The following is a 13,032-nucleotide window of genomic DNA, read 5'->3' on the forward strand; positions in this document are numbered from 1 at the left end:
CAAACCGGACAATCTGCACCTGGGCAGGACTGGCACCAATGTCCCAGCAGGAGTGTTTGCTAGTGCTGTTGGGGAGGGGTTAAACTAATATGGCAGGAGGGTGGGAACCTATGCAGGGAGACAGAGGGAAGTAAAATGGAGGCAGTAGCAAAAGATAGAAAGAAGAAAAATAAAAGTGGACAGCAGAGAAACCCAAGGCAAAAAGCAAAAAGAGCCACATTACAGCAAAATTCTAAAGGGACAAAGGGTGTTAAAAAGACAAACCTGAAGGTTCTGTGCCGCAATGCGATGAGTATTTGGAATAAGGTGGACGAATTAACTGCGCAGATAGCAGTTAACAGATATGATGTAATTGGCATCACGGAGAAATGGCTCCAGGGTGACCAAGGCTGGGAACTCAACATCCAGGGGTATACAACATTTAGGAAGGATAGACAGAAAGGAAAAGGAGGTGGGGTGGTGTTGCTGGTTAAAGAGGAAATTAATGCAATAGTAAGGAAGGACATTAGCTTGAATGATGTGGAATCTGTATGGGTGGAGCTACGGAATACCAAAGGGCAGAAAACGCTAGTGGTGAGGTTGGGAACAGCATCAAACAAGAAATAAGGGGTGCATGCAATAAAGGTACAGCAGTTATCATGGGCGACTTTAATCTACATATTGACTGGGCTAACCAAACTGGTAGCAATGCGGTGGAGGAGGATTTCCTGGAGTGTATTAGGGATGGTTTTCGAGACCAATATGTGGAGGAACTAACTGGAGGGCTGGCCATCCTAGACTGGGTGATGTGTAATGAGAAAGGACTAAATAGCAATCTTGTTGTGCGAGGCCGCTTGGGGAAGAGTGACCATAATATGGTAGAATTCTTTATTAAGATGAAGAGTAGTACAGTTAATTCAGAGACTAGGGTCCTGAACTTGGGGAAAGGTAACTTCCATGGTATGAGACGTGAATTGGCTAGAATAGACTGGCGAGTGATACTTAAAGGGTTGACGGTGGATAGGCAATGGCAAACATTTAAAGATCACATGGATGAACTTCAACAATTGTGTATCCCTATCTAGAGTAAAAAATAAAACGGGGAAGGTAGCTCAACCGTGGCGAACAAGGGAAATTAAGGAAAGTGTTAAATTCAAGGAAGAGGCATATAAATTGTCCAGAAAAAGCAGCAAAACTGAGGACTGGGAGAAATTTGTAATACAGCAGAGGAGGACAAAGGGTTTAATTAGGAGGGGAAATAGAGTACGAGTGGAAGCTTGCTGGGAACATAAAAAACTGACTGCAAAAGCTTCTATAGATATGTGAAGAGAAAAAGATTAGTGAAGACAAACGTAGATCGCTTGCAGTCAGATTCAGGTGAATTTATAATGGGGAACAACGGCATGGCGGACCAGTTAAACAAATACTTTGGTTCTGTTTTCACGAAGGAAGACACAAATAACCTTCCCAAAATACTAGGGGACCGAGGGTTTAGTGCGAAGGAGGAACTGAAGGATATCCTTATAAAGCGGGAAATTGTGTTAGGGAAATTGATGGGATTGAAGGCCGATAAATCTCTGGGGCCTGATAGTCTGCATCCTCGAGTACTTAAGGAAGTGGCCATAGAAATAGTGGATGCATTGGTGATCATTTTCTAATAGTCTATCAACTCTGGATCAGTTCCTATGGACTAGAGGGTAGCTAATGTAACACTACTATTTAAAAAAGGAGGGCAGAGAAAATGGGTAATTATAGACCAGTTAGCCTGACATCAGTAGTGGGGAAAATGTTGGAATCAATTATTAAAGATGAAATAGCAGCGCATTTGGAAAGCAGTGACAGGATCAGTCCAAGTCAGCATGGATTTATGAAAGGGAAATCATGCTTGACAAATCTTCTGGAATTTTTTGAGGATGTAACTAGTAGAGTGGACAAGGGAGAACCAGTGGATGTGGTGTATTTGGACTTTCAAAAGGCTTTTGACAAGGGCCCACACAAGAGATTGGTGTGCAAAATCAAAGCACATGGTATTGGGGGTAATGTACTGACGTGGATAGAGAACTGGTTGGCAGACAGGAAGCAGAGAGTCGGGATAAACGGGTCCTTTTCAGAATGGCAGGCAGTGACTAGTGGAGTGCCGGGACCCCAGCTCTTTACAATATACATCAATGATTTAGATGAAGGAATTGAGTGTAATATCTCCAAGTTTGCAGATGACACTAAACTGGGTGGTGGTGTGAGCTGTGAGGAGGACGCTAAAAGGCTGCAGTGTGACTTAGACAGGTTAGGTGAGTGGGCAAATGCATGGCAGATGCAGTATAATGTGGATAAATGTAAGGTTATCCACTTTGGGGACAAAACCACAAAGGCAGAATATTATCTGAATGGTGGCAGATTAGGAAAGGGGGAGGTGCAATGAGACCTGAGTGTCATGGTTCACCAGTCATTGAAAGTTGGCATGCAGGTACAACAGGCGATGAAGAAGGCAAATGGTATGTTGGCCTTCCTAGCTAGGGGATTTGAGTATAGGAGCAGGGAAATCTTACTGCAATTGTACATGACCTTGGTGAGGCCTCACCTGGAATTTTGTGTTCAGTTTTTCATTGTCTAATCTGAAGAAGGACATTGTTGATATTGAGGGAGTGTAGCTCAGGTTCACCAGACTGATTCCTGGGATGGCGGGACTGACATATGAGGAGAGACTGGATCAACTGGGCCTTCATGCACTGTAGTTTAGACAGATGAGAGGGTATCTCATAGAAACTTATAAGATTCTGACGGGACTGCACAGGTTAGATGCTGGAAGAATGTTTCCGATTATAGCCAAGTCCAGAATCAGGGGACACAATCTTAGGATAAGGGCTAGGCCATTTAGGACTGAGATGAGGAGAAACTTCTTCACTCAGAGTTGTTAACCTGTGGAATTCCCTGCCGCAGAGAGTTGTTGATGCCAGTTCATTGGATATATTCAAGAAGGAGTTAGATATGGCGCTTATGGCTAAAGGGATCAAGGGATATGGAGAGAAATCAGGAAAAGGGGTACTGAGGGAATGATCAGCCATGATCTTATTGAATGGTGGTGCAGGCTCGAAGTGCCGAATGGCCTACTCCACCTATTTTCTATATTTCTATGACTGCTCCGTGCAGCACCCTCCAGCCCAAGTCCCCAATAAATAGAGGGAGGACTCCTGCGTAGAGTGCACTCAATTGGGGACCACCGCCGCCTCCAGATGGCACGATGGTGTGCCATGGCGGTCCGGACGGCAGACAAGGATGGCAACGTGGAGAGTGTGCAAGAGCAAGCCCATACAGGATACCCCTCCGCACAGAACTGAAAGGCACGGAGGGGATTTCCAGGTTGAGGCTCAAGTTGTGAGCTGCCGGCTCCGAAGGAAGGTTTCGGGGCTTGGCGCCGATGAGAAATTCTGTCTGGACGGGAGTCAGTTTGGACGGGATCTCCCCACGTGTTTGAGCCTCCTCGACACACCTAATGGAGTCAAGGCCCAGTGTTGTTTTTAGCGACTTTATGGCATTGGCCACACGCCGGACATCGGCCCAGGATAGGCGCTGTGCCAGCTTGTTTAGCGCTGTGCCAGCTCGTTTAGCGCCATCCAGCCCGCTTCTCTGCCATCGAGCAGGTCCCTGACCCTGGTCACGTTGCCGGACACAGCCCTCTCCCGCCTGCTACCTAAAACCACAGTCGTGGAGGTACAGATTCCTGAACAGCGGCTCCTGCAGGACAGCCACCACTCCAGACGGTGGTGAACTGCATTTGTGGCGACTCTGTTCCAGACCCTGATGAGTTCCTGGTAAAAGACAGGCAGCCCCCGCATGGCGGTCCGGATGCCACCCAGGCTGACAAACAGCTCTACAAACGTGTGAGCATACTGACACGTGCATACAATTATACCTGCAGCAGTGTATTACCCCACACTGCAGGAATTGTCTCATCACTCAGTATGGCTGCTGTTTTCACCCTGTCACAGTAGGGCTAGTGTAAGGGAAGAGCATTATACAAGATCACCAGTTAAATACAGCTGCAGGAAGCCATCGTGGATCCCCGCTGTCGGATCACCGGACTGCATCTCGAATGAAACTAAGATTTTTGTTTTCGGAGCTCTATACGGGTGGCTTTTCCAAGTTTTGATCCTGGCAGCTACCTTAAATCGTCCTTTCACCAGTTTTACCCGAAGCCCTTTGATCGAGTTTTGTGCTGAGGTCATGCGATTGGTTGACCTTTGCTTTGCCATGGAATGCCGTGTCTACCTCTATTCCGCCTTCTCTCTGTCACCTCTTTTCAAAGCTGAGGGCAGCGATGGATCCCAAACTGATGATAAGATGTAGGCTGGTAGTTACTCGTCAATGGGGAGGCAAAGAGTGATCGCTACATTCCGTTGCCTCTTTTCAAAGCTAAAGCAATCCTTTTAATTCCAGTGATCAGTCGAGTAGCTCTTCTCTGCAATCCCTCCATGGTTTGAACATTCCCTTCATGTCTTGACGAAAACTGAGCCCAGTACTCAAGGGAAGGCCATTGATAAAAAGATTTGATGGGGCAGATACAGAGAAACTATTTTCTCTGGTGGATGAAATGCAGAACAAGGAAGCACAAAATGAAGATTAGAGCTGGGCTGTGAAGTCGGGAAGCATTTGTTTTATTAGTTGTGGACTCGACTATTCCAACGCACTCCTGACTGGCCTTCCACCTTCCACCCTCCATAAACATCCTGAACTCGGCAGCCTGTGCCCTAACTCGCATCAAGTCCCGTTCACCTTTCACCCATGTGCTCGCTGACCATGTCCTAACTCGCACCAAGTCTCGCTCAGCCACCCACCCCTGTGCTCGCTGACCTACATTGGCTCCTGGTCCGACAGCAGCTCGATCTTAAAATTCTCATCCTCGTGTTCAATTCCCTCCATGGCCTCGCCCCTCCCTATCTCTGTAACCTCTAGTTCTACAACCCTCCGAGATCTCTGCGCTCCTCTAATTCTGGCCTCTTGCGCATCTCCAATTATAATCGTTCAACCATGTGTTTTTTAAAACACTTGCACCTGTAAAAGTAGGCTATGCACCTGTTTTTTCAGGCGCGAGATTTTTGAGGACATTTGTAAGCGTAAATATCGGAAATTTCCACTTACAAGTGTCCTCGCTCCCAAGATGCGGCCATCTGTCAAGCCAGAAACTTGACAGATCGGAAATGCCGGTTTCCAGCGCATGCACATTGCACGCTGGAAACTGGCATTTCCGATGCCTCCCCGGATCCATGGGAACTCCGTACAGACCCGGGGAGGCCGGAATTGTTGGCCCATAATGTTCAACTCTGAGATGGATAGATTTTTGTTCGGTATTAAGAGATATGGATCAAAGGTAGAAAAATGGAGTTAAGGTGCAGACCAGCCATGATCTAACATGATGGCAGAATAGGCTCGAGTGGCTGAATGGCCTCCTCCTAATCCTACATTCCTGTGTACAGTGTTAGCATGATGTTCTTGGCTTCTGTGGCTCTGATTTTGCAATCTAATCCAGTATTTCTCATCACTGTTTATTGCTGCTTCACAGCAATTGGAGGGGCCAAGTCAGAACCACGTCAGCTGTCTATGTGAAGCTTTTATGTCTAACGTCATTAGTTGGAAAACTATTGCAAGACTCCCACAAGTGAACACGAGCAGAATAAGTGCACTGTATTGGTGGCATTCACTAAAGAATTTAAAGAATGACTGTGCCTACGTGAGAAAGTTGAATTGTATAAAACCAAGCAGTCGGTATCATTTCTGCGCCCCTTTTATTTTCACAGTTGAACAGTTTTCAGTTTGGAGACTAGCTATCAGTTCTTATCTTTCGTCAGAGCTAGCGAACTGTTGGCTGGCTGTTGGAGCGTTGCATTAGATGGTGTTGCAGCGATTAAATCATTCTTAGTTTCAAGTGTCTTTCAATTTGTCGCTGCTGATTGAGTTACACAACAAAGTAAAGGAATCCGTTTCATCTTTTTGGGGCTAAACCGGTTAAATGATGAGGACAGGTTGCATAGACCAGGTGTATACTCCCTTGAGTGTAGAAGATTAAAGGGTGATCAGATCAAGGATTTGATGGGGGAGACAGAAAGAAACTATTTCCTCTGGGAGACTCCAGAACCAGGGGGCGTAACCTTAAAATTAGAGCCAGGCCGTTCAGGGGTGATGTCAGGAAGCACTTCTTCACACAAAGGGTAGTGGAAATCTGGAACTCTCGCCCCAAAAAGCTGAAAGCTAACTCAGTTGAAAATTTCACAATGGATTTGGAACCAAGGTGGGTAAATGGAGTTGTGTTACAGATCAGCCGTGGTCTAATTGAATGGCAGAGCAGACTCCAGGGCTGAATGCCAGATGAGACGTTTAATCGAGGCCCCAACTGCCTTACCAGGTGGATGTGAAAGATCCCATGGCACTATTTCAAAGAACAGCAGTTCTTGCCAATGCACTGGCCAACAGTTATTCCTCATCCAATATCACAAACAGATTATATGATTTATCTCATTGCTGTTTGTTGGAACTTGCTGTGCACAGATTTTGCCACGTTTTCTACAGTTGGCTATTATCACATTGCTGTTTGAGGGAGCTTGCAGTGTGCAAATTGGCTGCCGTGATTCCTACATTACAACAGTGACCGCACTCCAAAAGATATTTCATTGGCTGTAAAGTGCTTTGGGACGTTCTGAGATAGGCCCTCTGGGAATGCAAGCTCTGTTTTTGCTTTGAACACGTACTCCATTTGATGGGCTGAAGGAGTTCATGTAACTGTGTCTATGAAACACATCACAGAAAGCTGATCAGAGTTGGAAAATCAAAGAGAAGTTCCATTGCGAGCTTTTTGGGGTTTACACACTCTGCTGATCATCCTTCTCCTGAGGCAGTTCCCCGGATTCGAGGAGGACTTACTTCCACACGTAAATGCGTTCTCAGGTGACTGATGAGTCCTCTGACACAGGTCAGGTAGACGGCAGTTGGAGGGACGGGTGGTTGGGTTCTTGATTTGTTTTACGCTCCTTCCGCAGTTTGTACTTGGCTTCCGCATGCTCCCGGCGAAGAGACCTGAGGTGTTCGGCGCCTTCCCGGATGCTTCTCCTCCACTTTGAACGGTCTTGGGCCCGGGATTCCCAGGAATCGGTGGGGATGTTAGATTTTTTTCAAGGATGCTTTGTAGGTGTCCTTGAAGCGTTTTCTCTGCCCACCTGGGGCTCGCCTGCCGTGACAGAGCTCGGAGTAGAGCACTTGTTTCCGGAGTCTCTTATCGGGCATGCGGACAATGTGGCCCGTCCATCGGAGCTGATTGAGCGTGGTCAGTGCTTCGATGCTGGGGATATTGACCTGAGAGAGAGAACACTAAACTAGGTATAGGAAGGCTATCAAAGGGCTAGGGATCGAAGGTGAGTAAATGGAGGTGAGGTACAGATCAGCCATGATCTAATTAAATGCTGGAACATGCTCAAGGGTCTGAATGGCTGCCTCCTGTTCAGTTGCAAACAAACTAACTGAGGTGTAAACACAATTTAAAAAAAGAAAGAAAAACTGGGATTTCTAGAGCGCATTTGACAACCACCGGACGTCTCAAAGTGCTTTACAGCCAATGAAGTACTTTTTGGAGTGTCGTCAGTGTTGTAATATAGGAATGCAGCACAGCCTGCGAATGGAGAGTAGCGAGCTGGAGTTGGAGGGCCCGGGATACAGTGTCAGTATTTTATGGACAAATTTGCAAGCTGCTCAAAGATTAATGCGCTCACCTACACTGTAATCTCCAAAAACCAGGGAGAGAGGACCTGAGGGAGGGAGGGGGTTAGTAGGAGAGTGTGAGTGTGAGTGTGTGTGCGTGCTAGGCCCATGCAGCAGAGCCTGGTCTTCAGTCATCTTGGATCCCCTTGCCATTGGATCAAGATCTTGCTCTGCAACAGCCACCCCACGTTAAAATAATTCACACACCGGCATCTTCCACCCTTTAAAATGAAGTTTGGGACCTGGCATCAGTCACCTTCGAACTCACTTTAGTGTGGAAGCAAGTCATCCTCGACTCCGGGGGACTGCCCAGGAAGAATGTAGGAAAAGCGGCATCAAATGTGCGCACAGCAAGCTCCCACAAACGGCAATGTGATAATGACCAGATAATCTGTTTTTGTGATGTTGATTGAAGGATAAATATTGGCCAAGACACCAGGGATAACTCCCCTGCTATTCTTCGAAATAGTGCCATGGGATCTTTTAAGTCCACTTCAGGGAGCAGACAGAGCCTCGGTTTAACATCTCATCAGAAAAACAGCACCTCCGACAGTGCAGCACTCCCTCAGTACTGCACTGTCAGCTTAGTTTTTTTTGTGCACAAGTCCCTGGAGTGGGACTTGAACCCACAACCTTCTGATACAGAGGCGAGAGTGCTGCCCACTGAGCCACAGCTGATACAATTGAAGAAAGGACTCTCTGATTATGGAATGATGCCTCGAGTAAATTTCTCCCAACTAGTTTCACCGGTCAGAGCTTGTGTATATTGTTCACGTACCTATCCTTGGCACCGTGGTAACACCCTTGCCCCTGAGTCAGAAGGTTGTGGGTTCAAATCCCACTCCAGAGACTTGAGCACATAAATCTAGGCGGATTCTCCAGGGCAGTACTGAGGGAGTACTGCACCATCAGATGAGACATTAAACCGGGGCCTCGTCTGCCCTCTTAGGTGGACGCAAATGATCCCGTGGAACTATTTGAAGTAGAGCAGGGGAGTTCTCCCCGATGTCCTGGCCAATATTTATCCCTCAACCAATCACCAGAGATTGGCCATGAAATTCCGTTTTGGCCTTCGCACGGGCATTTTAGAGAAAAAATACGCACCTGCCTTAAGCTGCTGCCCACGTTCGACTTTCCGATGCTGAGGCCTCTCCTGACTGCGATTCGCAGCGCGTGCACGTCGATGCATGCGCAGGCTTACAGCTGGAGTCACATGGCTCTGGGCAGCCAATCGGGTAAAGTATCATAGTAATAGGAGTTCCGCAGGATCCTAAACTCCTCTTACTATGATTGTGATAGAGCCCGAAACACCCAAAACACTAATAAAAGATAGAAAATAATTACACTACATTCATTTAAATTAATGTTACTAATGTCTTTAAAAAAATAATTTCCCAATTTAAAAAAAAAAAATTTTTTTAAATAAACTTACCGTTGTGGGGATGGTTTTTAATAATATATGTTTTAATAACTTTATTTTTATGTTTTTGTGTTTTTTTTAAAACACTTGCACCTGTAAAAGTAGGCTATGCACCTGTTTTTTCAGGCGCAAGATTTTTGAGGACATTTGTAAGCATAAATATCGGAAATTTCCAATTACAAGTGTCCTCGCTCCCGAGATGCAGCCACTGTCAAGCCAGAAACTTGACAGATTGGAAATGCCGGTTTTCAGCGCATGCACATTGCGTGATGGAAACTAGTATTTCCGATGCCTTCCCGGGTTCGTAGGAACTCCGTACAGACCCGGGGAGCCCGGAATTGTTGGCCTATTATCTGGTCATTATCACATTGCTGATTGTGGGAGCTTGCTGTGCACAAATTGGCTGCTGTGTTTCCCACATTACAACAGTGACTACACTTCAAAAGTACTTCTTTGACTGTGAAGCAATTTGGGCTGTCCTGAGATTGTGAAAGGCATTATATAAATGCAAGTCTTTCTTTGCTAGTATAATTTAAACAGGAACAGTTAATAACAGACCTCAATAACTAATAGTCTGCAGGTGTTATCCAGTATCCTGCAGGCACAGTAAATTGAAGTCGATATAAATCCTCGCTGCTCAGTGGATGCTTTTGGAACAGTGGGGTCTATGGACAGTAATGGGGAAGAACACAAGCCTTGTTTAAATGGGGACCGTTGTGTTGTGTAATGCTGTTTGTGTAAATTTGCAGTACATTGTTGGACATAGTGAAAGAATCTATCAGAAGGATTAGTTTGTGTTGCTCATGGGCCACATTCCTGATTTCACTGTGACTTTGTGTCTGATTACCAGGTTGAACCTTTCTTTGTGACACTCGCGCTGTTTGACGTAAAAAATAACTGCAAGATTTCAGAAGATTTCCACGTGGACTTGAATCCCCCAGCTGTTCGGCAGATGTTACAGGGCAGCTTGGAGGATGGAACTGGAGTGGCAAGTGGAGGATCCCGCACCGGCAACGATAGCCATCTTAAAGGAGTAGCTGAGAGACTTCTTCGTTATCCAAAACAGGTAGAGTTACTGGGACAGTTACCCCCAAAACACAGTTACTGGGACAGTGTGGGACCATTACCCCCAAAACAGGTAGTTACTGGGACAGTGTGGGACCATTACCCCCAAAACAGGTAGTTACTGGGACAGTGTGGGGCCATTACCCACAAAACACATTTACTGGAACAGTGCGGGACCATTACCCCCCAAAACACAGTTACTGGGACAGTGTGGGACCATTAGCCCCAAAACACAGTTACTGGGACAATGTGGGATCATTACCCCAAAACACTGATTAGCTTTCAGCTTGTTAACATGTTGAATTCATTCACTGCTAAAGACTCCATTTAGCATTGTTCTTTATACAGTCTCTGACCCAGAGAGGACATTCAGAGCAGACATGTACTGAATGAGATTGCATTGGGAATGTGCTGTGACTCTGTTAATAATCACTTTTGACTATTGTAAAAACACTGCTAAGGTTGATAGGAAGTGGATTTCTCTCTCAATATCTGAAGCAATTGTCAGTGTTTCTTCAATTATGTCAAGTTACCAATTGAAGAAATACAGAGCAAGCAAAGCAGATAAATTTCTATTTGTGAAACTCTGACTTTCATGATATTTAAGTGTTATACCATGTCACAGGGAAAGGTGACCTCAGTCACAGTAACCCTGTAACGATTTGCCCAATTACAATCCCAACAACACACAAAGTGTAGATAGCAGTAATGAGAACTAAATATCTGCCAGGAATTTACAGAACAGAGTGAGGAGGGCACAAAAAATCTGCAAAAGGACATAGACAGGCTAAGTGAGTGTGCAAAAATTTGGCAGATGGAGTATAATGTTGAAAAGTGTGAGGTCATGCACTTCGGCAGAAAAAATCAAAGAGCAAGTTATTATTTAAATGGAGAAAAATTGCAAAGTGCTGCAATACAGCAGGACCCTGGGGGTACTTGTGCATGAAACACAAAAGTATGCAGGTACAGCAAGTGTTCAGGAAGGCCAATGAAGCTTGGCCTTTATTGCAAAGGGGATGGAGTATAAAAGCAGGGAAGTCTTGCTACAACTATACAGGGTATTGGTGAGGCCACACCTGCAATACTGCGTGCAGTTTTGGTTTCCATATTTACGAAAGGATATACTTGCTTTGAAGGCAGTTCAGAGAAGATTCACTCAGTTGATTCCGGAGATGAGGGGGTTGACTTATGAGGAAAGGTTGAGTAGGTTGGGCTTCTACTCATTGGAATTCAGAAGAATGAGGTGTGATCTTATCGAAACGTACAAGATTATGAGAGGGCTTAACAAGGTGGATGCAGAGAGGATGTTTCCACTGATGAGGGAGACCAGAACTAGAGGGCATGTAGAACAAGGGGCCGTCCATTTAAAACTGAGGTGAGGAGAAATTTCTTCTCTGAGGGTTGTAAATCTGTGGAATTCACTGCCTCAGAGAGCTGTGGAAGCTGGGACATTGAATAAATGTGAGACAGAAATAGACAGTTTCTTAAACGATAAGGGGATAAGGTGTTATGGGGAGCGGGCGGGGAAGTGGAGCTGAATCCAGGATCGGATCAGCCATGATCTTATTGAATGGCGGAGCAGGCTCGAGGGGCCGTATGGCCTACTCCTGTTCCTATTTCTTATGTTCTTAAATGGGAAAAGAGTGTTGCAGCACCACTGGTCATAGATTGTGCTGTTGGTGTTGTACATTATTTATCCCCGTTTATTACATTCTTTACCTTTTGATAATGTTTGTCTTTGTTTTAAAAGAGGAAATATTTGCAAGGCTGTGGGAAAAGCATATGGAAGTGGGATTAATTGGATAGCTCTTTCAAAGAGCTGGTACAGGCACAGTGGGCTGAATGGCCTCCTTCTGTGCTATATCATTCGATTAAATAAATCACCTGATTGAATAAAAAGGACTGTTTTGCCATTTCATGTGACCAGCTATTGATAATTTTGGTTCTAATGTTTGTGTGTGTGTGTTTTTTTTTGTAGGGGATCTTCTCAGTGACTGCCCCTAACCCAGATATCTTTCTGGTGGCCCGAGTGGAGAAAGTGCTGCAAGGCGGGATTGCTCAGTGTGCTGAACCATATATAAAATGTTCCGATGCAAACAAGGTATTTCTGACGGCTGCCCCTTCCTGACTCATTCACAAGGAAGGAAAACCCGCTAAAAAGCTGATGTGCTTAATTTCTTCAGCCTTCAGTCAGGTGGCGCATAGTTTCAAATGTTAACAGGATTTAATACTGTGCATGTGCAGAAACTCTTTCCTCTGGTGGGTGGAGTCAAGGACAAGGGGGCACAGTCTTAGTTAGAAATAGGCCATCCCTTTTTGGCGTGGAAGCATGTTAGCCTCGATACGAGGGGCCACCTATGAAGATGAGTGGACGCTGGGGCAATTGGGGCTTTAAAGGCTGAGGCTGATGTATTTCAGTTGGGTAAAGGTGTCGAGGGATATGGAATTGAGGTAAAGCTCAATCATCAGTGCGGAATGTGCTTAACTTAAGGATTTTAAAACTGGTCTAACCCACACTCTCAACCTACGCAGCGACATGACTGAGCTGGTTATGTCTTCAAGATGAGGCATGAAAATGTCGGCTTAAAGAATTATATATTCAGCTAATGAAGTATGCAGTTAATCTTGTTTGATGATTAAAGGGTTCTACTTTTGTGGTTATCTTCTCCATGTCAAGAACAAAGCTCTATAAATGTTGCCTGACTATAGAAAGAAAAGAAGGACTTGCCTTTATATAGCGCCTTTCACAACCTCACAACATCCCAAAGTGCTTTACAGCCGATTAAATACGTGTAAAGTGTTTTCACTGTTGTAATGTAGGAACT

At 45.4% G+C, this 13,032-nt stretch overlaps 1 protein-coding gene across 2 annotated transcripts in view; it reads left to right on the plus strand.

Moving 5' to 3' along the window:
* The window catches only part of LOC139265766 (dedicator of cytokinesis protein 11-like), a 304,412-nt gene that overhangs the window by 112,317 nt on the left and 179,063 nt on the right, over positions 1-13,032 (plus strand). For both annotated transcript variants that reach the window (XM_070883138.1, XM_070883139.1), the window contains exons 12-13: positions 9,993-10,208; positions 12,186-12,308. In XM_070883138.1, coding sequence (XP_070739239.1) covers positions 9,993-10,208; positions 12,186-12,308 — 339 coding nt within the window. The remainder of the gene's footprint in view (positions 1-9,992; positions 10,209-12,185; positions 12,309-13,032) is intronic.

The sequence above is a fragment of the Pristiophorus japonicus genome, chromosome 6 (genome assembly GCF_044704955.1).
Source record: "Pristiophorus japonicus isolate sPriJap1 chromosome 6, sPriJap1.hap1, whole genome shotgun sequence".
Classification (NCBI taxonomy): Eukaryota; Metazoa; Chordata; class Chondrichthyes; family Pristiophoridae; genus Pristiophorus; species Pristiophorus japonicus.